This window comes from Gopherus evgoodei, chromosome 7 (assembly GCF_007399415.2).
Source record: "Gopherus evgoodei ecotype Sinaloan lineage chromosome 7, rGopEvg1_v1.p, whole genome shotgun sequence".
NCBI lineage: Eukaryota > Metazoa > Chordata > Testudines > Testudinidae > Gopherus > Gopherus evgoodei.
In genome coordinates, this window is record NC_044328.1 from 36,317,862 (window position 1) to 36,344,888 (window position 27,027).

Consider the following 27,027-nt stretch of genomic DNA (forward strand, 5'->3'; position numbering starts at 1 on the left):
AAAACTAAACTTGGAGCTGCAATAAAGCTTAGTTCAGTTTCTTGACTGAAAAGTCCAAGTTTCAGTAGGAGGCATTAGAAAGAAAGGGGTCTCTGGTGGACAACAGAAACCCATGTATGTGCTAAAGAAAATCCTTCTGCCCATTGCAGAAGATGGGCTTCTTAAGGAATAAGGGGAATACAGTAAATCATTTATTTCCTATTTCCAGTTTGTAACTGATTTAAAGAGCATAAGGGATATGTAACTACATCATGGCTATAAGGTCAAACTGTGCACCTTTGGGGGTTGGTGTACCACTATGACATCACTAAAGATGTCCAACTGGCCAGTCCTAATATGGCTTTGGACAATCATCATATAGAGCCATATTCTACTATAAATAACAGACCTGCTGCTGCTCCCTTTGACGTTGAAAGGAAAATTCCCAATAATTTAGTGGGAGAAGGGCCAGGCCCAAAATACATACATTCAAAAACAGTTTGACCATATTAGAAAATGTTCTATCCTAGCATTAGGGTATTGAAAATGCAAACTAAGTGATCTGTAATACAGTCAATCAATCAGAGCTCATTCTTAATACACATATTTTTGAGGAAAAATAGAATGAATATTTTTTTCCAGTGATTTGTAGTATTCAGTTAAGACTTTCCAAGCTTTTGGGGCCATGAACCCATCAGGTGGATTTTCGCCTTCCTGAGCAAGCTTTCTCATGCGTGTTCCAGAGATGAAGTCAAATTCATCATGCCTACCACAGAACAGACATATGGGTGAAATCAGTAAATTTAAGTGCATCAAAGCCAAATCTTTTCAAATGTATTTTTTTTGCTGTCCTCAGAATTTAATCTGAAAATTGCTGGTACGATGTCTTCACTAACTCTGTAAGCACTAATGGCACAAATCTTTATCTTCATGTGCAAATTTACCAGCAGCAATAAGAAGCAACAGGGCCTCTATAAAAGGGACCTCTATTTTCACTATTACATTATATTATTAAATATAAAATACTTTTCTATAAATAAGGAGAAGTATTTCTACTGTTATTTCCTAAATGTTGTTGTTTCTTAACCTTTTTGGTAAAGATCAAGCATAGAGTTAGTTTCATATGCGCTAACTCCTTTGTCTGGGTGTTGTGTCCTGTGCTGGCAGGCTCCTCACATAGATCTTTTCATGCCTTAGTTCTTTTATTTCATTTACAACAAAGTTATCTAAAATACTACAAAACTTTTCCTTTCTTCTGCTAAACTGTGACCCTTAAGAAATCCTTTAAAATATTAAATAATATTTAAGTATAATATGGGCTACTTTAAAGCAGGTTGTCATTCACTGTGTTACCTTTCTGGATCATAGAAAATCATGGCCTTTTTTACTTTATTGTATGCTGCAACTCTGAAGGGAATGATTTCCACAGAGGCCAGGCCTGGTGCCATGCTCAAGACCTTCCCTCCTTGTGTCGGCTCATACAAATCCTTCTTGGTCTCTGGATGGGGCATGCCTGCAGGGTCTCGGCCCACAATGTAGAAATTGGCTCCAGCAATCATTCGAGCCCTGCAGTGCCACTGAACCTGTGAAGGTGCAACACAAATACCATTATTTAAATGCAGGCCGACACTTGACATAGCATGTCAATATTTTTGTCTTGCTTTAATAAAAAATGTTTAGAAGCTAGGCAATGTCTTTATTTGGACACGAATGAAAAGAATGACACTCTTCAGCAAGCTATTTGTTGTTTCTGATTATAGAGTTACCCATTTCACTTTCATTTACCGCTGCTTTCACTTCCTCTACTTAAATAAAATGAAACTGGTCCAAAATTAGATTTCTGCAAAGGATGCATCTAGTGAAAGTTGAAGACAGAGAGAAACTGATTTTTGTTCTGTTTTTTACCGCTGTAAGAGTACATGAGATCATTTGCTTTCTCTCTGTCTGATCACAGAACTGCTTAAGTGAAATGATGCCTGAAAACTGAGAGGCCATAACTGAAGAAGGCTGAAGAGTGAACACTTTACAAGTCTCTTTATTTATTAATAGTTGAATATATGCCATAATTTATGTGTGGCTGGCAGGATAATCGGGGCCTCTTGTGAAATGGGGAAGAATAGGGCATCCTTAATTACTTTAATATTAATTCCTCTCTCTATTGGGGCCACCAAGAACTGACTGCCATAATCTTGATTACATGTGAGAGTTGCCTTAGTCTCTCCAGGAGGCCAGACAGACCACCCCAGCCAGACCTAGAAAGAATCCCAGAGGTGCAAAGATAGGGTAAAGCCACTTTCACACCTCAGCCCTCTCTTGGTTTGTCTCTCCTGCAACGGGCAGCACAGAATGTGGCTGGATATATGTACTCTCTGTGCCTCACAACCTGTACAATGTCTCTGATCAACTGTATTCCGTTCCCCTTTGTCACTCTCTCAATATTTAAATAGAAATTGAGACAGTCCATCTCCAGTAAAAAATTTATAACCACCAAATGTCCTGCACCCCTGGGGGGCTGTGTCAATAATGCTAGTGTCACTGAAATTACTAGTAGGCTAAGTAATTCCCCCAGGAATAAATTACTGTTCCTTTCTCTCAGGACTTATATAATACTGTAGTTCTATTTACTAGTTATTTAATAGCCATGAGGCACAAACTTTTGTAAAAGCTCTTGTGAAGGGCAGAGGCTGAAGGTTCCTACACTGTAGCCAAGTGACTGCCCAGCTGAGACACGTATATGCTGCATAAGCAGATGACATTGTGAGGAAAATTCTGATTCTTTAATGCTTTTATCCTAACACTTGCCTATCTCGGGATATTTATTCCTTAGCTTTAGGTAGGGTGACCAGATAGTAAGAGTGAAAAATTGGGACAGGAAATGGGGGGTAATAGGAGCCTATATAAGAAAAAGATCCCAAAATCAGGATTGTCTCTATAAAATCAGGCCATCTGATCACGCTAGCTTTAGGGAAAGAATTATTGGGGGAAATTGAAGCAATGAGTGTCCATGACCCAAAGGAGAGGAAATTAATAGGAGTCAAAAGCCCAGATACCCATCACATCTCCACTGTCCTGTGTAGCCTTCACCTTCAGCACAGGCCAGTTCTCCAAGCAGCCACTGCCAACACGGACCTCTCAGGAGATAATGCCACAGGTTTAACTATAGCAGCTCCACTGCCTCCAAATAAAGTGTCCGGCACAAAATGAGAAGATGGAGAAGCAGTAAGGGAAGGCAGATAGACTGAGTGGTGGACAGTACAAAGTACCCTGCAAGCAGGTAGGGATAGGGTGACCAGATGTCCCAATTTTACAGGGACAGTCCCGATTTTGGGGTATTTTTCGTATATAGGCTCCTATTACCCCAACCCCCTGTCCTGATTTTTCACATTTGCTGTCTGGTCACTCTAGGTAGGGATGAGAAGAGACCTACCAGGGAAATTCAGATGGCTCAGGGTAGAAGAAGAGAAAACTCATGGGAGACTTAACAAGTTGCCAGTACTCATGGAGGCCTAGATGGCAGACTTTGGCATTTCTGTGAGGTCTAGCCTTTTTAAAATTTGAACCCCTGGCTAATGTGATGATACAACAAAGGTGCATTCATGTGGTGAATACTGAAGGAAATATGTAAACATATTATATGACTATTAAAAAGTCACTCATTCACTGATGCTTTGAGGTATAGCACAGGTTCTCAAAGAGGAGTGGGACAGGTTTATCATTCAGGAAGTCTGCTTTTAGATTATGTTGGTAAAAAGTATTTATATTTATATCAAATGCAGCACAAGCAGTGAAAAGTGTAAGTAACTAAATAAAAATGATTGCCTCAATCGTAGCTCAATAAAAGTGGCTCTTATGTACTCCCTGTTTTTCAGTCATGTGTGTGTAGGTTATGTCCAGAACCAGGATTACCAGGTTGCATACCCAATATGGCAAAATCTAATCTGATGATTTATGAAGCAAAATTTACAGCTGGACTTCTTCAGATATTGGTCTGATCTTTTAATTCTGTCAGTTAGCAAATCTTATCGAACTTGTACTGTTAGCAGAGTTGATATGGAAGCTTCCGATGAAGAATGAATAGGGAACCTCAGATGTCACTTACTATGTCACTTCTATGAATAAAGCCATATTTATGGATTTAAAATTCTGTGAATACTTCAAGGTGTTGGTTGTCATTTAAGAAATACATTACCTCTGTTGGACCAGCATACAACATGGGAGAAGGGAAGATTGCAACAATAGTTGACTTTGGGTCTAGGACATGTTCCTCAAGCACGGCTGCATGCTGCTTCATTCGCCACTCTAGTGGCACATCATCCTCTTTGGTCCAGCCTCCTAGAGGGTGCAGCAGAAGCACTGGATGTTTGTAACCTCTTTCCAGCAGATGGCTTTTGGTGTCCTGCATGAGCAGAGCATGACCATTGTGGACAGGGTTGCGCAGTTGAAATGCAAATACAGCATCTAAGAAAGAAAGATTCAGAACAGTGTCATAAGCCCGATAAGATGATTAACAACTGCACTAACCCAAACACCTAACAGGAAGTACATTTACAGACTATGTAAGTCATGAGCATCAAATTATGACAACCTCTACTGTTTATGTTCCCTGATATTATTATTTGTATGAATGATCTGTATTACCATAGTGCCTGGGAGCCCTAGTTATGGACCAGGATCCCATTGTGCTAGGTGCTGCACAAACACTGAACAAGAAAACAAAATAAGCAACCTTATCTTCCCATGGAATGGTTCCTACAATATTTAAATTACATATGTATTATTCCTCTTAAGTACTCTTTGAAATTTTTTCATTGTGCACATTTTCCCTGAGGTTGATCTTGGTTATATCATCCCCCTGTGGCCAATGTATTTTTCACTTCTCATTAAAAAGTGTATTTCTAATCTAAATCATCACATCCTCTAAATTTCACTTCTGAAAATATGTATTTATTTGTTTTCAAAGTTCAATGAAATGCTTAGGGAGTTTGGAAAATCTACAATAAAAGCACCCTCTGCCTTCTAAAATAAGGCCAAACTTGTTATGCAGAGTTGTAGGTGACTTGTGGAACTTCTTTCCCCAGTATGACATGTTTTGGTGATTGCAGTGTTGTAGCTGTGCTGGTTCCAGGATCAGGGCCGCCTGGGGGGGCAAGTGGGGCAATTTGCCCAAGGCCCCGGGTCCTTCAGGGGCCCCCACAAGAATATAGTATTCTATAGTACTGCAGCTTTTTTTTAATGGAATGGGCCCCTGAAATTGCTTTGCCACAGGCCCTCTGAATCCTCTGGGAAGCCCTGCTCAGGATAAAAGCCCAGGATAAGCACCTTAAGAAACTTAAACCTGCCTTCACCAAATACACACCAGAGAAGTAGATTGCATCATGAAACAGGCCACCCAAATACCCCAAGAGAACCTGCTTCAATAAAGAGGGGGGAAAAAAACGTTCCTCCAACCACACATCCCGACTTGTCACTTGGTGTCCTGGAACACTGGAACCCATCAGGTATTATGAAACAATTACAACTCACACTTGATGGAGACTACATCCTGAAAGAAATGTTTCCTGAACCTCCTCTTTTGGCCTTCAAACAACTCCCCAACCTGATCAAGCATTTCATAAGATGCAAGTTCCCCACCAACCAGGGGACAACCCAAAGCAGCACCACACCCTGCCAAAACAACAGATGCAAAACCTGCAGAGGTATCTTCACTGCTATGATGATCAACCCCCCGCCTAAAAAAACCCCCCACACCTTTCAAGTTCTGGGGGTCCTACAGATGCCTATCACAACATGTGATGTGCCTCATCCATTGCATTAAATGCCCCAATAACAACTATGTGGGTGAAATGAGACAAACACTATGCTCTCGAATGAACTCACACAGAAGAAAGTTAAAAGAAAAACATTTCCTAAAATGATCACTTCATATCTGCCCTCTCAGTCCTCGTTCTCAAAGGAAATCTGCCCAACACTTTCAAAAGATGAGCCTGGGAACCTAAATAACTTTGGTAAACACAAAAAATCGCAGACTGAAGAGGGATTGCAGATTTATGGTTGATTACAACCACCTGTAACCTGCTAATCCCTGTTTTTTGTCCTATGATTGCAGAGGTGTTAATGGACCACTTCATCTTGAATGGTCCCTTAGAATATGTGTAAACTACTTAGGCTAAACAATCTCTTCCACCTTGTATTTAGCTGTGATACTCTGGGTATGTCTACACGGCAATTAAAAACCTGCAGATAGCCCATGCCAGTTAACTCCAGCTTGCAGGCATAGGTGGTGAGTTATATTCCCATGTGGTGCCCGGGCACCAGCAATATTCGGAGCCCAGCTCCACCAATATTTGGGGCCGAGTGCCTCCCTAGCCCAATTGCCGCCCCTCTCCCTGAGTGTCCCCCTGCTCCTCTTGTCTTCCCAGGGCCCTGGAACAGAGGGTCCTGTCTCTTCCATGCAGCTCCATGCTGCCTCCCTGCAGCAACTGCTGCCGCAGGGTGCTAGTGCCTCCCATCTCGACTGCCAGGGCAGACTGACTCAGCCTGCCCTTCCACCTCAGACCCTTTCCTTTTCCGGTGGGACTCTCCAGCAGCACAGGGGGCCCCCCGCCCACAGTCACCGCTCCTGCCCCATGCTGGGCAAGGAGGCAGCCCCATCCCTCACCCCCAGGGAGGCTACAGTCAGGGGGAATAGCAGGGGAGGAGGCACATGCAGCACCCCACAGCACCCACCATGGGGGAGGTGAGGGAGATTCCTGGCCTGAGAGGGGCCCTAGGAGCACAAGCAGTGACAGTGGTGGGGGTGAGTGCTGGGAAGGGCAAGAAAGAGGGGATCCTCCCCCAGAGCTCACTGCTGCTGGCAGGGAAAGGACTAGGGGGAGTCCTCCTCTCTGGCCCCTGTCCCGGAGCAGCCTGCCTGCACCCCAAACTCATTCCCAGCCCTGCCTCACCCTAGAGCCCACACCCCCAGCCAGAGCTTTCACCCCCCCACCGCACCCTCAACGCTCTACCCTAGCCCTGAGCCCCTCCAATACCCCAAACACCTTATCCCCAGTCCCAGCCAGAGCCCTCATCCCCCTGCACTTCAACACTCTGCCCCAGCCCTGAGCCTCTAACACCCCAAACCCTCCCCAGCCCCAGACAGAGCCCTCACCCCCTACACTCCTACTCTTGCCCTGAGCCCCTCCCACACCCAAACCACTCATCTGCAGCCACACCCCACAGCCCTCACCCCACACCCCTACACCCCCTCCCAGAACCTGCACCCCCTCCCTCTACACCCCCTCCCATCACCAAACTCCCTCCCAGAGCCTGCACCCTGCACCCCAATGCCCTGCCCCAGCCTAGGGGCTGCACTCCAGACCTCCTCCCCCACCCAAACTCCCTCCCAGAGCCTTGAGCAGGTGGGGTGGGGCAGAGGTAGGAGGTGGAGTTTGGGCAGGGGTGGATTCTGAGCACCACCAAAATTTCTACAAACCTGCCGGACAAAGGGGCTGTTTAATTGTGATGTGGGTATTTGGATTAGGGCTGCAGCTCGCATTCTAGGACCCTGCGAGGTGGGAGAGTGCCAGAGTTCAGGCTGCAGCCTGAGCCTGGACGTCTACACTGCAATTAAACAGCCCTTTGAGCTCAACTTAGCAGGCCCAGATCAGCCACGGGTGTGTAACTGCAGTGCAGACATACCCTCTGAGTACCTTTCCCAGACCTGATGAAGAGCTCTGTGCAGGTCAAAAGCTTGTCTCTTTCACCCACAGAAGTCTAGTCACCATCTAGTCTCTCTAATGTTGGTGAAGCTTTCCAGGCACTAACACAATGGAGTTTCAATATAGCAACACTCTTCCTCTGCCAAGAAAGTTCTGTCTTGTGGGTGCCACTGGTTCCATCCTCTCACCCTTCCTATTTGGGGTGATAACAGATCCCAGTGGCAGGAAGAAAGTGGGGTCTGCTCTTATGGTGCTCCCTGTTTAACCAGGGGGGCATGTGCAGAAGAAAATCAGACTGAATTTGGCACAAATAGCATGCCGCTACATGACAAGCCTGTGATTTCTAGTGAATCTCAAACAATAAGTACTAATCTACTCAAATTATTATTCGTGTTAATAGGAATATTTTCTATCAACACTATGATGCAATTGCAAAGCCCCTGAAGTTGTTTATTATGAGACGCAGAAATGTAGAAGAGAAGACTAAACCAAGCCTTACATTTAGATCTACCATATCATTTCATTTTTGGGCTGATAATAAAGAGAACTGTTAACTATTCACATACTTTTTGATCCATCTCAGCAAAATAATTCAATGCAAGAAGTCTGTGAAATGTCTAATTTTCACATCACACATGTGAACAGATCTATTAGAATGTTTTAAGGTAGTTTTCCTGCTAGGTTTCAGAGTAGCTAGGTAATTTTCAGCATGCAATTATCTAGCTTCAGCTCCACTTTATCGTAATTAGTCTTGTGATAGTTGTCTCAACGTAAGGATCTTTTAGTAGGGAGACAAAGGATAATTAGGCACTAGCCCAGTTGAGATTGTGAAGAGGATGTAATACCACAAAGTCATATGCTCACCAGCATTCATTTCTTTAAACTTCTGTTTGAGCTCCAGTGGTGTCAAGCGGTATTGGTCCAGTCCATCGTTCCATTTTATTTTCTCTAACACAAGAAGATCACCACCAGCCAACCAATCCCCACTTTCCATCACCATCTACAAATCATACATATTCACATATTAGTCATGGAATATTTGCTAAATACTAAAACATTTGTGTTCATTTTATCTTTCATTAAATGCCTCCACAGTACAACTATCAGTGACTTACTGAGTGGTTGCATCTCACCTAAGCGTTTCTCTCCTTGAAATGCAGGGCTAGTGAGGACTTTGCCAGGTCATCTAGGCTGAGGTAAGAGTAAGTATACTGACAATTGATTGTCTATCCGGTTCTTAAAAACCTCCATCACCTCCCCTGAAGTTTAGTTCAGTGCTTAACTATCCATATAGTTAGAAAGTTTTTCCTTATATCTAACCTAAATCTTCCTTGCTGCAGAGTTAGTCCATTATATCTTGTCCTACCTTCAGTGGAGATGGAAAACAATTGACTATGTCCTCTTTATAACAACTCTAAACATATTTAAAGGTTGTTACCAGGTCCCCCCTCTTCTCTGCCCCTAAACCAAGTATTCTTTTTCTCAAGACTAAACATGCCCAGTTTTTTAAACCTTTCCTCAGAGGTCAGGTTTTCTAAACCTTTTATCATTTTTATTGCTCTCCTCTGGACTCTCTCCAATTTGTCCACATCTTTCTTAAAGAGTGGTGCCCAGGCTGGACACAGTATGCAGGTGAGGCCTCACTAGGGCTGAGTAAAGCAGGACAATTACTTCCTTTGCCTTACATACAACACTCTTGTTAACAGATGTCAGAATATTAGTCTTTTTTACAATTGCATCACATTGTTGGCTCATATTCAATTTGTAATTCTATTCAACCCCAGATCTTTTCAGCAGTACTACTGCCCAGCTGTGGTTTACTATTTTGTAGTTGTGCATTTGATTTTAATTTCCTAAATGAAGTACTTTGCACTTGGCTTTCCCAAGGCCCGGTCTACACTAGGAAATTAGGTTGGTATAACAACGTTGCTCAGGGGTGTGAAAAATCCAGTTAAACCAGCCTAACCCCCAGTTTAGACAGTGCTATGTTGATGGGAGAATTCTCCCATCATACTAGCTACTACCTCTTGGGGAAGTAGATTACCTATACCGATGGGAGAACCCCTCCTGTCAGAGTAGGCAGCAGCTTCACGGAAGCTCTACAGTGGTGCAGGTGCAGTGGTACAGGTGTGTTGCTGCAGTGTTTTAAGTATAGACAAGCACTAAATTTCCTTGTTGATTTAGAACAATTTTCCAATTTGTCAAAGTTGTTTTGAATTCTAATCCTGTCCTCCAAAGTGCTTGCAACCCCTCCCAGTTTGCCGTAATCTGTGGATTTCATAACATACTCTTCACTTCATTATCTAAGCCATTAATGAAAATATAGAATAGTACCAGACCCAAGATAGCCCCTTAGGAACCCCACTGGATAGGTCCCCCCAGTTTACAGCAAATCATTGATAACTACTTTTTACTTATGGTCTTTCAACCAGTTATGTGCTCACCTTATAATAATTTCAACTAGACCACATTTCCCTAGTTTGCTTATGAAAATGTTATTTGGGACTGTGTCAAAAGCCTTACTAAAATCAAAATATATCATGTCTACAGCTTCCCCCATCCAAGTAACCCTTGTCAAAGATGGAAATTAGGTTGGTTTGGCATGATTTGTTCCTGACAAATCCATGCTGGCTCTTCCTTACAACCGTTATTATCCTCCAGGTGCTTACAAATTGATTAATAATTTGTTTCAGTGTCTTTCCGGATATTGAAGTTAGGCTGCCTGGTTTATAATTCTCGGGGATCTCTTTGTTCCCCTTTTTAACTATAGGTACAATGTTTGTTCTTCTCCAGTTGTCTGGGTCCTACACCATCCTCCATGAGCGTGCAAAGATAATATTTAACAGTTCCAGTATTGATTCAGCTAGTTCTTTAAGTATCCTAGGAGAATTTCATCATGCCCTGCTGATTTGAATACATCTAACTTATCTAAATGTCCTTGAACCGTTATTTCCTTATTCTGGATAATGTTCTTCCCCCCTTGTTAATATTAACTGTGTTGAGTATCTGGTCACAATTAATTTTTGTAATGACAAAACAGGCATTAAACAATTCAGCCTTCTTGATGTCATTTGTTATCAGCTCTCCTTCCCTGCTAAGTAATGAACCTACACTTCCCCTCATTTTTCTCTTGCTCATATTGTGTAAGGGGACTCTTGCCCCCTTACTAACATTCAGTGGGAGTGTTTTGGTTGGCTAGCTCCCAGCACTAAAAGATTGGGGAGAGGCCAATGCTCCAGGTCAACCTCTGAGGCTGATTGACAAGGCAGGCAGGCTAATCAGGGAGTCAGGAGGCCCTGTCCTCCGTGTGAGCTGGAATTGCCTGAGTCAGACAGAGTGGGGCCAAGCTAAGGAGAGAGCAGGGGCCCAAGCTGAGCTGGGGAACAGAGCCATGTCAGATCCAGAGGGCCAGAAAAGCAGCTCGGAAGCAGGTCAGAGTTGGGAGCAGAGCCAGAGACAGCCCAGGGAGAGAGCAGATCCTATGCTGGGGGCAGAGCTGCAGCCACAGAGCCAGAGAGAGCCCAGGGAGAGCAGATCCTGTGCTGGGAGCAGAGCTGCAGCCACAGAGCCAGGTGTGGTGAGCAACTGGGGCCAGCCAAGGGGGGACCCTGGGCAAAGGGCCCAGTGCAGAAAGACACCCCCAGCCAAGGGTCCTTGAAGGCCGGACTGGGAGGGGGATCTTACCCGACGGGGAGCTGACGCTGGGTAGAAGGGTCCCACCACCCAAAACCCAGAGGTGTGTGGCCACCACCATTGCAAGTGTCCAACCCCCAGCACCCGTGCAGCACAGCCAGGGCCTGAGAAGGAGACCTGGGACCTACAAGAAACAGACTTTGAAGTGCCCTGATGTCCAGAGACACTGTTTGTAATGTTCCCTGCCACAGAGCAGGGTGATGTGTTTTCTTTTAACCTTTCCCATTTTTCCTTATTCTTCTTTTAAATTAATTGTTAATTAAACAACTTGTATTTGCTTTAAATTGTATGAAATGATTAGTGGGTCAGGGAAGTGTCCAGTGCGGAGAGAGCATCCTGGAGTGGGGACACCCCAAACACCTTAGTATTTGAAGAAATGTTGTGATACTAGTGTTGTGATGCCACAGTTCTTGGAGAGATGTCATGGCAGGTGGCAGAGAGTTTGCTGTCTGCTCTGTTCTCTGGATTTGGAGGCAACTCTTGGGGCTCCATTGCTCCCCCCCCGAATTGGAGCATGAGCTTTCCGTGGGTGAATTGGAGCATCAGCTGAGGTTCTGGATGTTGGCCTTCACACTGCATGTTTTGTTTCTCTTTTCTGCATTAAATGTCCAGTATTCCAGGGGTTCTTTTCTTCTCGGCGATTTCACAGCGGTCCCCACAGTCACTGGCATTATTACACAAATTCCCACAAATATAAAACATAGCAGTTGCAGATCAGCAAACACCTTATTGTTTTCATTATGCATAAGCAGAATTAACATGGCTGCTGTTTTTGAAAGTAGACAAAGTTGACTACTCATTTTAAGCAAAGACAAACTGAAAACTAATATGGTACCACATACTAATGAAAATTATTATTTGTACTTTTGTTTAGAGTAAGTGGGTAAAGATAAGATGCAGAAAATTAAAACAATCCAAATATTATTCTATGATTAATAGAAAGAAGTAAAAAGCACCATTCAAAATTCATTTTAATTATGTGTTGTTTCATGCCTCAATTCCAGCTCTCAGCCAATGATTTGCAGTGTTAGAATGTTGAATAGCATCACCACCAAACCACTGATTCATGGAAATTTAAGGAGTAAATATTAAATAAATGTGAACATGTTTATGTATGTAATGAGCTTTTGTATAAAACTCTGCAGCTCTTTTGTGGTGTTCTATACCCACTCCCACCCCACGCATTTGATTTTGAGTTTCATGAGCTTGATGTAATAAATTGCTCTCTCGTTAACCAATAAACATGATGTTCACGGACTGTTTACATGTCAAAAAATCAATTCTTCTTTGGAATCCTAATGCGATTTTTTCCAGTGAATGGTTCCTTGTGTTTTACTTTGAGAGAGTACAGAAATCACCATGTATATTCCCAATAGGAAATTTACTATTGCATGCTCTCTACTTTACAGGTTGCCTTAGTTTTTAATTCCTAAAGACTTATTATTGCAAACAGGGAAATTACTAACACACTTACTTTGACATATGGGTGCTTCACACAGGTTGTCCCCCACACACGGGCACAACGCTCCTCCTTCCTATGTTCATAGAACTCTGGGTTTCTGAGGATTGCTACCCTTTGGCCATTATACTCAAGTGCAAATGCAGTGCAGTCGTCCAGACGTTTCTTATCTTCCGTAGCAACAGGGAGCACAATGGGAATGCTCAGGTTAATAACGCCATCTGTGATGAGAACACCACCATATTTTAATATACTTTAAAAGGCTAGAGCATCTCTCTCCCACACACAAATGGCTCTGACGAAAATGTTTCAAAAGAGGAAGTCCTAACCAGGACTGACTGAATGATCATAGATGCTGGATCAATTGGTCTAATGACCTCATTCAATTAATCACATGACCATACTGATTTTACTCTGGGGTTAGGTTTTTCTCCATGTTTTTGCTTGGAAATATACATATTGTTTCCTTATAAGAATTAAAATTCATAAGAAAGAATCATTAAACAATTTAGCAATTGTAACTGTGACAGTGATTACTTGGCCATCTAAGACAAATTATTTTGTTCTGGTTTGACATGTAGGTAATATTCGTGCCACATAGAATATTGAAAAGATCTCAGAGATTCTGCCAATTTAGCATCCTGGAGATCTTCCATGCTATGATTTTTAATACTATGTAGATTTTGTCATTCTTTATTTCATTTTTTATAAAATGTTTATCATTCATCTATGTGTAGCAATTTTAAATTAGCTTCATGCACAATCAGGTACTTAAAATGTAGTCATGTGTGATCCAACCAGGTAAATTTCCCTTTGTTTCAATCTTCCTGACTGAAACATGCTTTCACAAATTATTCAGAAGTATGTTTAAAAAGTCAAAAGTGCAACCTCATAGCAAGTCTATTTATTTAAAAAATACCAACCAATACTCAAAGTTATCAATTAGTAAAGCCAAAGTGGCAACAAAACACGGAATAATTTCTTAAATAAATCATTTTGGTTTATGTATTCCAGCTTTAATTACAATACAAAGAACAACAGTCACTTATGATATATGCAAATACAACTTGCAAAGTTACATGATTAGCATTCTCATGGACACAGTTAATGCGTATGGGAGTTCTGGTTGTATGTATAACTGGTTGGATCATAAACAACTTGGTGCCAGTTCCAGATCTAATTTAAATTTTATTTTTCTATGGCATTTTATAAAATTTATGTTAAAATCTCTAATTGTAATTATTTCCATAGTATCTGGAAAACAATTAAATACATACCAACTAGAGCTATACCAACTCTACCCCTTCCTAAGGGAATAAAAACATAATTAACACCTAAGTTTTTAACTTCCTCAAAAGTAACTTTTACAATAATAGATTCAGGAACCAAATCAATCTGAAACTTCAAACAGCTATTGCATAATTTTTAGTTTGGATATTTCCCTGCACTATCAAGACTATATTTTTTCCTCTTTTGCTGTCAACATAAATGTTACTCTGTATGGTTCAGTGCTATTCATTTAATTTGCTACCTGTTTTCATAACACTTATTTCACCCCCAAAATGTTGAATTCTTCCACTTAGTTAAATGAATCCACTTGTCATTCTCAAGGTTTTTATAAAGCTATTTGCTCAGGTGCCACATTCATCAAGAGAGAGGAATTAAACAAACATGAAGTGTAGATTAATCTTTGGTATATAATTGACAACTGTCATATTTCATTTTAAAACTTTTCAAACAATTTTTAAGGCTGTTTGGAAGTTTTAAAACAAAAAATGTTGAAAGCAGCAAATCATACCATTCCTGAGGGTGCCAAAATGGATAACTTGCAAATATTCTGTCTCACGCATAAATCCTTTCAGTGGCGTGGCCCAGCCTTCACTCAGGACTTGGACCCACTGTAGATCCAACTGAAAAAAAGAATCAGATATTACTTGTATTACCAGATAATGCTTCAAAGATAGAACTGAAGGCTAAAGAATTTTAAGAACAATCTTGTGCATAAGTGCTACCAGTTTCTTTAATATAGTACATTTATAAACACATCTTTCATTCAGAAGGATTCCCAAAGTGTTTTTTTTTCTTTTTAAGTGTTAAGCAGAAATCTTCACCTCCCTTACATCCTTGCACCTTAATTTGCTTCAGTGATGTTGCTAACATTTGCACTCATACTCCACTTCAAGTCACAAAAGGAATGAGTGCCATTTTGCAGAGACAAAATGCAGCCAATATAAGACACTAGGCTGAGCCCAGATGAAAATTTTGCCCACAGTGTTTACTGAAGTTTTATGTTGCACATAGGCCATAGCACAAACACAGCAAATTGTATGGTCTGATAAAGACTATTCACAAATATTTGTCCACTGATAAATTCTTTAAGATAATCTCTCAGTTATATTTCAATATAAAAATAAGTCTTAATAGAGAGGACTGTTACAGACAACCAATTTTTCAATTTTATTTGAAAGACTAGAAGAGTATTAGCTATAAATAATACTAACTGTGATTTTTAAACTTTTAGAGGATGAAATATATGCTGGTCTTTGAAAGTCTTATTTTGTAAGTTTAATTAACTGTGTTTTACTGCAATTATGTGACAATATAAAATTATATTTCTACATATAATACATGCCTCCCAGGACAAGATAAAATTAAGACTGGAGCACAGTTACCATAAGAATCATTTCTATAATGCTAATCAGAATAAACAGCCTAAATCTGGATTTCAAAGTCCTCAATTTCATCTGACAAGGAGTCCTACAGTCACGAGCAAGGCATCTAAACACTCATGATGCAATTTTAGTGGTACAGGATTTATTAATGTCAAAAAGAAAACATAACAAATGGAAAAATGTTGTGTAGATAGCACTGTATAATTTACATGTTGCTGTTGTGTTGCTTTTTCATTTGTTTTTAACTCATAGTAACCCTTGAATCATTCATATTTGTGTAGTATTAGGGCTTGCAGTAATTAGAAAACAACAAGGTTCCACTCACTTTGGAGATGTCTGTATTGTAACTTGTGTAGTATTTTGATAAAAGGGCTTATCAAGGTATTACACAATGCTATTTTCTTTATTCTCCCACCTTGGTAATCTCCAGAGTAGGCAGCATGTTAGCATCAGCTCGGGTCTGGTCAATCTTATTTTCAGGTACAAACAGTTCGAGAACATCCTTAATCACAGTTTTGGGAACAATGTTCTAAAAAGAAAAGAAATAAAGATCCTAGTTACCACACTATTTTTAAACAAAATATACCAAAAGGCCAACATTAGAAAATATACTTTACAAACTGCAGGCATTTTTTGGTACAAAACTACCTACTTGTGCTTGTAGCAGCTCCACAACCTGCTGGATACATTCACTCACTGTAGCAATGTTCGTCTTCAACACTAGTTCAGGAGATTCTGGTTTCTCATACTCTGAATCAATCCCAGTGAATCCTACACACAATGAAACCCAAGCCAAAGTTAGTGAATGTAATAGTCAGCAGCCTAGGGATCAATAAAATATCTATGGCACAAATGGCAAGAAAACATTCTTTCATTCAGAGAACCCATGCTCAGAAATGGCATTGAGAGTTCCTGTTTGGTCTATCAATAATGGGCTTGACAATAAGGTTACAGCAATATGATGCTGTATGCTACAGGAACTATCTTTATTTGCCCACATATCGAGATGTGTTGCTGGCAACACTGCAAATACCAGATATACGGTCCTTAAAGCCAGAGAGAGAAAAAAGGGATGTGTTTGTTATCAGAAAGCGAGGGGTAAAGAAGCCTAACAAGGAAAAAAGTAGTCTCCAAATAACAAGGGTCCGTGAACAATTGTTTCGTGGAGGAAGGGAATGTATTTGCCTTTCAAAAAAGGGAAGATTATTATGTCAACTTTTATACAGAAGCTTGTCAACATTAGCTTTACTTTTCAGGCCTTAAAGCAGTGTTGTTGCAGAGAAGATTCAGCTGTTTTGTGATATATAGTTGTAACTGGGTGGAAGACTAGCAAGCTGCATAGAGATGAACAACTCCTGTGTTGAATAATCTTCATGTCATATACCTGAATGATAGGGCAGTGTAAGTGTAACTGAGTCATACTAGCAGGTGGATCTTATTAGTTCAAATCAAGAAAGAAGAGATATTGGAGTATCTTTCTTTGGAAAGAATTTTCCTAGAGGGTAAACTGTAGTAACAACAAAATTTAGGGAGAAAGCTAAGGCTGAGGCTTACATTCAGTTGTTATTTGAGACAGCATTAAAATCAAATGCCAGGAGGAGGTTAAGTTTGGACTATATACATATTCTCTTCAGCACAAGGTAGAAAATCCACCTGTTTTCAGTATTGGTCTCTTTCCGAATGCAAATGTTCTCTGTTTCACCCCCTGTTCATAAGAGTGGCCACACTGGGTCAGACCAAAGGTCCATCAAGTCCAGTATCCTGTCTTCTGACAGTGGCCAATGCCAGGTGCCCCAAAGGGAATGAACAGACAGGTTATCATCAAGTGATCCATATCCTGTCACCCAATCCCAGCTTCTGGTAAACAGAGGCTAGTGACACCATTCCTGCCCATCCTGTTCACCTTCCTCACTCCTACGTTTCCGTTCCTCAGCGTGTCATTCTTGGAAAATTCAACAATAGTCTCTGCCACAAAAAACATTACCTCATTCTAAGCACAGATGTTACGTAGGGTGTAATATTATATATTATGTGATTTCTTGTTCTGCTATGGAAAACTCACACTTTAAGAGAATCTTTCCTTTTTGGGAGAGGTTTATTGTCTTTCCCCCCTTTTCACTCCATTCTGGAGCAGGATGCTGGAACAATTTGTACAGTAGGGGTGTTGAGAGCCATAGAACTAAACTGTAAACCCTGTGCATGATGGAAACCACTTCAAGCCAGGAGGTACGGTAGCACTCCCAGCACCTCTAGTTCCAGATCTATGCTCTGGAGCTTCTCCCTTACCCTGCACAGAGGGATTGAGTTAAAAAATAAAGTTAGAACTTTGAGACTTTAAAACTGTTCCAGATTAGTTTATCAGAATATTGCAGATTCCCAATCACACTAGCTATAATGTATCTTGTGTGACTTCACCCAGCTTTAAAATAACATAGGAATAAGTACATTGGTAAGTAAAGAATTTAAGGAACTCTCGGGAACACATATTTCAGTGAAATATTTATCACTTTCTTCATTAAAAATTAAAAAGCACCTCTTCCAGCTCAATAGATTTCAATAGTTAAAGGATGTGTTCATATTTTTCTTCCAAAGTGTCATTATCAAATCTAGCAGGCAGGCTTGAATGGATTTAAATTTTCCAATTTAAAAATTTACAAAAGCACCTAAGTGACTCAGGAACCTAGGTCCCATTTTCAAAAGTGACTTGGGCACTTAGAAGACTAAGTCCCATTCAGTTTAAAAAGACATACATGTGTAAGGGCCTGGGTAACTTCTGCAAATGGGACTTAGGTTACTAAAGGCTAGATCTACAAAGAGATTTATGTGCTTAACTGCCACTTTAAGTGTCCAAGTCCAAATTTAGATCCCCCTAACCCCCTGCTCTGCTGCTGCCAACCCTGTAAGCACCTACATTTCCGCTAGTGAAGTCCCCATGGAGCCTAAGCATCTGCCATTGGGCATGCACACAGCCACCTACATCCGGACACTCGGGTGGCTAGCTCATACTAAACCTCAGAGAAATCCTCAGACTAGGTATTTCCCCATCTCTGTCATCTGATCAGTTCTCACACAATGTGGTGGTGGTACTATTGTCCTGTTATATTCAATAGTACAGTTGTTAGAGCACTCATTCAGGACGTGGAAGACCCAGATCCATATCCTCCCTGTGCTTGATGTGGAGCAGCGATATGAACTCAAATCTCCCCACCTCTCAGGTGAGTACTCTAATCACTGGGCTTTAAGATATTCTGATTTAGGTTTCCCTCAGTCTTTCCTACTGAAGCTGTTCCACTATGTATAAATAATTAGTCATTGGGTCAGAGAATGAATGAGAATGACTCAATAGCCCAGTGGTTAATGCATTCAGCTGGGATGTGGGAGACCCATCTCCAAGTTCCTGATCCAATAATTGTTTAAACAAAGCAGAATAGCTTCAATAGGTGAAACAGAGAGGCTTGGTTCAAATCCCTACTCTACATCAAGCAGAGGGGGGATCTGAACGCAGGTTTCCCACATCCTAGATGAGTGCCTTAACCATTGGGCTATTTGGTATAGTAGAGCAGAACAGGTAGCACCAACACCATTTCCACAGCTGTGAATCCAAAACTGCTGGGAGGTGTTCCCTACAGCCTGGACTTAGGTGTCTATGGCCATGTCCACACTGCTAGTGCTACAATGGCATAGTTATGGTGCTGTAGCTGTGCTGCTGTAGCACCATAGTGTAGATGCTCTCTACAACAACAGAGGATATTTTTCCATTGCTGTAGACAACCCACCACTCAGAGTGGTGGTAGCTAGGTTAACGGAAGCATTCTTCAGTTGACCTAGCTGCATCTACATTGGGGATCAGGTCAGCATAGCTGTGGTGCTCAGGAATGTGAATTTTTCTCACTGTGGAGTGACACAACTATGTTGATCTAAATTTTAAGTGTAGACCAGGCCTAAGTCCCTTTGAAGTATAGAACTTAGGCCTCACCCCTTTCCTTGGCATTTCCTCCAAGCTAACTTAGGCAGCTCATTGTGCCAGCTTTTGTGGATCCCATTCTTAGGCGGCTAACTCTTCCCATGCATCGTATAGGGAGCCTGAGTGATTAACTCAGGACTCTGGATGCTCCTAGGCAGCAGGATGGCTAAACCTTAGGCACTGCAATGCTGAGTTTAAGTTCCTTTTGTGAATCTAGCCCTAAGTCACTTTGACAGTTTTGAAATTGTTACTTATAAGAATAAGTTTCTGTGTAAGTGAATACTGCTAGCATTAATAATGGAAATGTACACAAGGGATTTGCACCACTTAAGAGTGCAGAAATTAGTCTGTTTCTATGCCCCTTGTTTCCACCACCTTCCGACAGATGGCTGGGTTTTTTTCCTTTTATTTAAAGAGGTAGCAACACTGGCTCTCAGCACTGTTCACTGTTAATTATTATTATTATTATTATTATTATTATTATTATTATTATTATTTACTGTTGATGAGAAGAGAAAAGGGAGGCAGATAAACAGAAGATACTGAGATATCATTAAACATAAACTGTTTACCACACCTTTGATTTCTCCAGCCCTTGCTTTTTTGTAAAGGCCTTTCACATCTCTGCTTTCACAAATATTTAGAGGAGCATCTACAAAGATTTCAAAGAAAGGAAGACCAGCCATTTCATGAATTTCCCTTGCGTTTTGACGATCCTGTAAGAAGCAAGGGGAGAAATCATAAGCAATTCCACAACTGAATTCTCAGTGGGGTGTTGCTAAATATTTTATCTAGTCACCAACACCTACCTAGAGTTGGATTTTTCTAAGAGAAGGTTCATCCATTGTAAAATGTTATGTATTTTAAACATATTCTTACTAAGAGTAAGAAGTTCCTTTTCACATAATGTTTAATAAAAATTACTAGTTCGATCTAGATTCAGCTTTTTTAACAGCAGTTTAGAACATCTATCTTCACTTAGCAGGATGGCAGAATCTTATATTTTGAAAGACTATTTTCTTAACTAATCCTTGCTTTAAATTTTGTTTTTATTGATAACCAACTGTTTTGACCTGATATTAGCAGATTACTGTCATTATGAAGCAAACTAAATCACAAGTATAACAGCATATCAAAACTTTTTAGAATAGTGTATATCAGCGTAATTACAGCACTATAAAGCCTTGCACGCTTCCTCCAGTTTTCTGTTTTTCAGGGAACTAGTGATTATGAATCTTTTGAGTGAAATTTTTACGTTTAACTTTTTACACTTATGAACTGAAACCTAGTTTTCTACATATTTTTGAACAACGTGTCATGCCAGTTTGCATCCAAGCAATAGAGACCAAGGGAACTTATTTTATATACTTGTGATTAAAAGAAAAAGAATAGGGGAAAAAATAAAGTGAATGTGTGATGGGGTGAAACCCATCAGAGGCTGGAAAGGGGTTAATAATTAAGTATGGGAGAGATACAATATATGTACCTAGTTAGCTGCTTCTCAGCCACAGGGGGCAGGATTGGGAGGCAGCAGGTGATAACTTAATGGACATTCAGGCCGCATAAAAGGGATAAAACTTTAATCTGAAGGAGGAAACTAGAGGGAGCAGATAGGAAGGCAAGTTCATGTGAAGAGCTGAAGTGCCAGAGACTACTGTCGATTGGAGGCCTCAGTAAGACTTCGATGGGATCAAGAGTGTTTGATACCAGAGCTGAGGCAAGGCAGTGGAACCCCAGGGAAAGAGGATGAGCACCAGACCCAGAAGACAGGTTGATTCTTGAGGACTTTAGATTACACTGTCACACCTGTTCCCCCAGAAAGTGTTCTACTAGCTGCTTCTCAGCTGAAGGGCTATGTGGTGTGCAAAGACAGATGGCCTGCAGAGAACACCAGAGAGAAACATCCCGGTGGCATCAGACCTTGAAATAGGGTTGTGGTGAGTACACCATCGTTGTGTCTGAAATACAAGATATAAATTACACTCTTTAAAAGTGCCTCTTTTCCTGAAAATTTTAGTAATGAATTCTAGTAGTGAGAGAGCCAATGGATTCTCTGCAGAGACCCCATTTTGTCAAGTAAATATCAGAATATACTTAAATAGGTTTACCTTTGCAAAAGGAGAAATGAAACTAGTTATGCAAACAAGACCAGCATCAGCAAACAGTTTGGCAACCTCAGCAACACGGCGGATGTTTTCTTCTCGGTCATCAGTTGAGAAACCTAGGTTTTTGTTCAGACCATGCCGAATGTTATCCCCATCCAGAGAGTAGCAAGGCATGCCACGAGACACCAGATATTCTTCCAGAGCAAAGCCAATAGTTGTTTTACCAGCACCAGAAAGACCTGTTAGCGAGGACAAGTAAGGCATACCAAGGTTCATCCGGAGTATTAAAAAAACAGAAAACTAAACAGTAATCTAATTAATTACTGGTTACAAGTAATTAAACATTAGCTCCTAGATGTAAATCTAGACTAGAGAAAACAGATTACATATCTGAGGTAGATTAGAGGCATGAGACAGACAACAATAGCCATAGCAGAGCAGTTGCATACCTAGGCCCTGATAATCTTTTGTACTGAAGTCGAAGAATGGGAATTTTTGCAAACAGACTAATTCCATGAGGAAATCCTCATGGAGATTCTCTCACAGCTCTATCAGGGGAGAACACAGGGTTTGGGTCCCTCTTTTCTTCTGTGAAACAGATGCACTCAAACCTGGCAAATCCCAGGGGATATTTAGGAGGCCAGGCCGTCACATGGAGACCCCTGTACCCTCGCTGGGCTGTGATAGTTGGTGGGATACAGGGCCTGGGAGCCTGTTGTCTTATGAAAAATCAAAGTTCCGAGATCATACCCCCATTACTGGCCATACCTCGTGTCCCAGTCCCCCTGCACGGACCTTAGACTGCACAAAGAGCAGTCCACGAGGTCCACGTTGGAGGAAAGACAGTTCTGTGGAGGCATCCAACCTCCTTTTCTTTGCAGGAGGGTTCAGATCCATGCACTGGAGACTGCTCTGAGAACGGAGTTAGGACAGGTGGGCTAGCTAGGGATAGGAGCACTTCAATTTACGTAAGACAACAGAGTCAGTCACTAACTGATAATCTAGGAAAGTTATCTAGAAATCCTCAAATGTACTTCCATTTTTGCCTAACCCTTAAAAAATTAAAATAATAGAAAGTTTTGGTAAGATCCCTGTATATTTCAAAGAAGAAACATCACCAAATGAAATTAAAACGCTTCACAGACAGTACATATAAATTATATATGAAAGGGAATAAACAGCACTGGATGACTTTCAGCTTCAGGAATAACCTTAAATTGATTTAGTCTTTCACGTAAATGATTCGTATTCAGTAACTTTTTTAAAACTAAACTCTTTTTAATAGAATGGTCAGTACACAAGCTGATATGAACATACGATAAAGTGGTTCTCCAAATATTATGGAACGTGTGTTTTCCCATATTCCAGCTGCCAAACAAAATATACCAAGAGTTACCAAGCAAGCAAACATGATAAATGATTAAAAGTAGTAAGAGAATTGTGTAAACATAAAACTGGAACAGCACAGAGTACAGTTGTGACTTACCCTAACCTGGGAGGGAAGTTTCCCCTGGGAGAGGAAAAAACTGGAAGAAAGGGGGAAAAGTAATCTCTTCTCCAAAGTTTCATGAAACAAATACAATGTGACTCACGTTGTAAGCATTATTTATTCTCTCTACATACAAAGCCCATTCTGTTATATCATATAGCAGGATATTTTAAATCCCAGGAAACTGTTTTTATTTCATCTGTGTATCCAGGTCAGAGTTTCCTAGGTTCCATTAATATCAGTTCATGCAGGTCAAGTTAAAATAGACCTCTTTACACCTTGCACTAAACTCTACTTGGATTACTGACATACATAAATGAATTTTAAATTATACTCATTCAGCACCAGTGAGCAACACATTTCACACATCCATTTGCAGTCTCAATAAGGCTTAAAATACCTGTTAGCCACACTGTGCAGCCTCGAAATCCACCTCTTGTACCCACAACTTGGCCTCTTTTGCTCCTGCTGACATGATGAGCTTGATATACAACATTAGTGGCTCTCTGGATATTCTACACCCAAACAAAAACAAAAACAAAAAAGTTTATTGTTTCATACTAAAGAACATAAAAATCCAAAGGGAACTGGCGAGAGGAGAAAATTCAGATTCAGGATATTCAAAATGAAAAAGGAGGTTATTTACAGTAAAGCACAAAGTAAGTATGTTTGCAGTGCTACCTGTTTCTGAATAAATAGTGGACAGCTTTACATGGAACTCAGGCAACTGTTCAAAAAGCGGGACAAATAACCGAATAAGATGTGTCTTCGGTTTCAGATGGACTTAATTCAATTCAATTGTTTTTCTAAGATCCCTAATTCAATTTTTTTTAAGTTGCTTTTTATCTTTGATCCCCTCATCTTGAGCCTGTCATACTAGTGCACTGTTATATGTTGCCACTGACTATGAGCGCAGCAGGAATTTCCTGTTAAAGCTGATATGAAATTTAATCTGCATACGGATTGCTGTAGCGAGGGTGCTCTGAGGTGGCTGACTTGCCCTCAGGCACATGCACTGCATAAAAAAGGAAATGTGGATGCAAACTACACACTCACCATGTTTTCTGTCTCATTTCTCAAATTCTGTGCATGTTAAAGCACAATTGTAACTGTTTACATAGTGTAAACCAGCGATTCTCAAACTGTGGGTCGTGACCCCATTTTCATGGGGTTGCCAAGGACCGCTATCAGCCTTGCTGGGGCCCAAAGCTGAAGCCCAAGCCCCACTGCCTGGGGCCAAAGCCCAAGGGCTTCAGCCCCGAGGGTGTGGGGGCTCAGATTACAGGCCCCCCACCCTTGGGATTCGGCTTTGGCTCCCCTGCCAGGAGCAGAGGGTCTCTGGCTTTGACCTTGACCTCTCCCCTTCCCCCCCCACCCCCAGAGTGGCAGGGCAATTTTTTGTTGTCAGAAGGGGGTAGCGGTGCAATGAAGTTTGAGAACCCATCATGTGAACATTTAAAGCTGTCAATTTACTGGATATGAGTGTTAAACTTAAACTGACAGCTTAAATTGCTAACACTCATATCCAGTAAATTGACTGCTTCAATAGTTTACATTATGTAAACAATTAAAATAATACTTTATTGTGCTAAGGTCAAAGGATAGAATCCTCCTTGTTCTGTCCCTAGAGCACTAGGGGAGCCGCTGCTTTGGCCAGTGTCTCTGTATAATCCTGAAACCACTGGCCATGCTTTAAACCCCTTTTCCCATTGTCAAGAGTCAGAGTTCTCCTGCTCAGCCTCTCCATACTGCACCCACTTTACCATGGAATATCAGTGGCTGTGTTGCATTTAGGATCTTTTGTGCTCAGAGGGTAGGATGGGGTGGGTTTTACTTTGAATAGCAATGTTTATTTTTGCATAAATCACATTTATACTTAAATTGTGGTTTTGAAATATTCATACATTCAAATTGTGGTTAAATTGCAGAAGCATTTCACTTCACATCACCCATTCTCTCTCTCTCTCTCACACACACACAAAACTGTCTTTTGCTAGCAGTGATTATAAGCTGGTACCACTGCCTATTATTAAAGTTGCTTGACATTTCCTATTATAAGAACCTGTTTTTGGTTACTTATAACTTTGCCAAACTAACCATTTAGGCTCACATGTTCCACACATAGGAACCAGTGGAGTGGAGGGGAAGGTTAGAGGGAGGGTAGCCAGCTCTGATGAGGAACAGGTATGGGGGAAGAACCTGGAGCAGCTGGATAAGGAGACTAGGACGAAGCTGGGGAGGAGGAGTGAAGATTGGACAAAGAGCTTGGGGATGGAAACTGGGATTGCAAGCAAGTGGAGATGACGTGTGTGTGTGTGGGGGGGGGGGAATACTGGAACTAGAACTAGAAGGTAGCAATACTGGGGACAAAGTGGCAGGGGGAGGGGGAAGGAAGAGTGGTAATGAAATGGGAACTGGGACTAAGGGAGAGAGACAGAGATTTGGATGGGGAATCCAGAGTGGAGAGACTAGGACTTGTTGGGCAAGCACTGGGACTACGATGAGAGGCTTGAGGAGAAAAAATAGTATCTGATCATGTACTCATAGACTGTATCACAATGCATAGGTACCAGTGGGGGAGAGGGGAAATTAAAGTTGTATCAGCATCCTTCATTCTGGCATTTTCTAATATTTGAGTGCTTGACTTTGCAACCTTAATAATAGTCTTTTGACATAGTTTTTCTGTGTGTAATGTATGTCTCTCCAACTAAATAGGGCTCTGGATTCCAGAACCTCTCTCCTAATTTAACAGTGCAGTATTTCCTGTCCATATACTATCTTTCAAGCAAAAATCAGAGGCTATGTTGCAGCCATTATAGAAATTAAGTCTTTATTTATCCCCCATATAAACTTGCTTTTTTGCTGTTCTATTAATTGGCTCACAGTAAACTAACAGATCTGAGACAACTGTCTGGATACCACTGAGCTTTGCCTTCTCACAAAGGTTAGTTTCCTACTGATCCAGCTGAAGAAATGGCTTCAAGAGCCTGATGGGAAAAACAGTACAAATATTTTCTGCCCAAACAAATTTTGCCTAATAGCTGGGTTTATGAGAGATAACATATGGTATATGAACTATCATGGGTTCTTAAACTTTGCCATGAATTCCACCCCATGCTATAAAAATATTTACTCTTCTCCTGATGTTAGAGAAGGCACTAATAATATTTCACTTGCCCCAGAAAAGTTGTAAGAGAAGACAAAAGAATAAGGAATGGGAGAGAGAATAAAATGGTAAGAGTATTTTAAACATATTGGCAAGGCAGCTTGTATATTGTTCCTGCTCATCGGGTCATTAACATTCTTAGCACTCAGCAAACAAATAAGCATCTATTGAAAAAAATCAATATTTACTAAACTACGGAGGTTTTGGCTTCTGTAGAATTTTAATTGAAAAATTATGCACGCTACCCTGTTCTTGCTATTGCCTTCCACTGAAGAGGTCAGTCTTTCCAGGGAGATCACCCTCACAGGGAAACACTTATTTACTGTATTCCAAGTTTCATGCTAATTTTAAAAGTATTGATCTAAATTTTCAAAAACTGGGCTCCATTTCTGTGTCTAAAAACTGTGGCTGCAAGTTTGCACTCTCAGTTACTTATGGAAACCTAGATCTCCAGGTATCTGATTTTCATGTACTATTAGCTATCTAAGTATCCAAGTGACAATAATGCACTTTTGAGTGTATATGCAATTGTGAATCTAAAAATGCCCCAAGTTTATTTGCAGCCTCACATAGGGTGGCCCAAGGTAAGTAGAACTGAAAATCAGGCCCAATTATAAAAAAAAAATTGTCCAGATTTACAAGAAGTAATAAATTCCCATTCTTGCATCCATGTCACCATTTCATGTCTTGATGGGAAATCCCAAAGCTAAAAAGTTTTGAGGGCTACTGTCTCAACCACAGCAGGTGATACATTCTATCCCTTCTGGGAATCCAAAGTCTCTATTGCCTCAACTCCCACTTCC

The 27,027-nt window shown here is 40.9% G+C and overlaps 1 protein-coding gene across 5 annotated transcripts in view; it reads right to left on the minus strand.

Moving 5' to 3' along the window:
• Window positions 1-503: 503 nt before the first annotated feature.
• Window positions 504-27,027, minus strand: part of PAPSS2 (3'-phosphoadenosine 5'-phosphosulfate synthase 2) — a 57,187-nt gene continuing 30,663 nt past the window's right edge. For 3 of the 5 annotated variants that reach the window (XM_030568292.1, XM_030568293.1, XM_030568290.1), the window contains exons 2-13: window positions 23,459-23,573; window positions 21,573-21,808; window positions 20,042-20,180; window positions 16,153-16,271; window positions 15,916-16,029; window positions 14,627-14,738; window positions 14,106-14,135; window positions 12,844-13,049; window positions 8,541-8,676; window positions 4,169-4,437; window positions 1,333-1,562; window positions 504-745 (exon numbers count right to left, since the gene is read on the minus strand). In XM_030568292.1, the coding sequence (XP_030424152.1) occupies window positions 574-745; window positions 1,333-1,562; window positions 4,169-4,437; window positions 8,541-8,676; window positions 12,844-13,049; window positions 14,106-14,135; window positions 14,627-14,738; window positions 15,916-16,029; window positions 16,153-16,271; window positions 20,042-20,180; window positions 21,573-21,808; window positions 23,459-23,573 (1,878 nt within the window). In that variant the 3' untranslated portion in view covers window positions 504-573. Of the gene's footprint in view, window positions 746-1,332; window positions 1,563-4,168; window positions 4,438-8,540; window positions 8,677-12,843; window positions 13,050-14,105; window positions 14,136-14,626; window positions 14,739-15,915; window positions 16,030-16,152; window positions 16,272-20,041; window positions 20,181-21,572; window positions 21,809-23,055; window positions 23,096-23,458; window positions 23,574-27,027 lie in introns of all 5 variants that reach the window. The other 2 variants (XM_030568294.1, XM_030568291.1) reach the window with 2 other exon arrangements.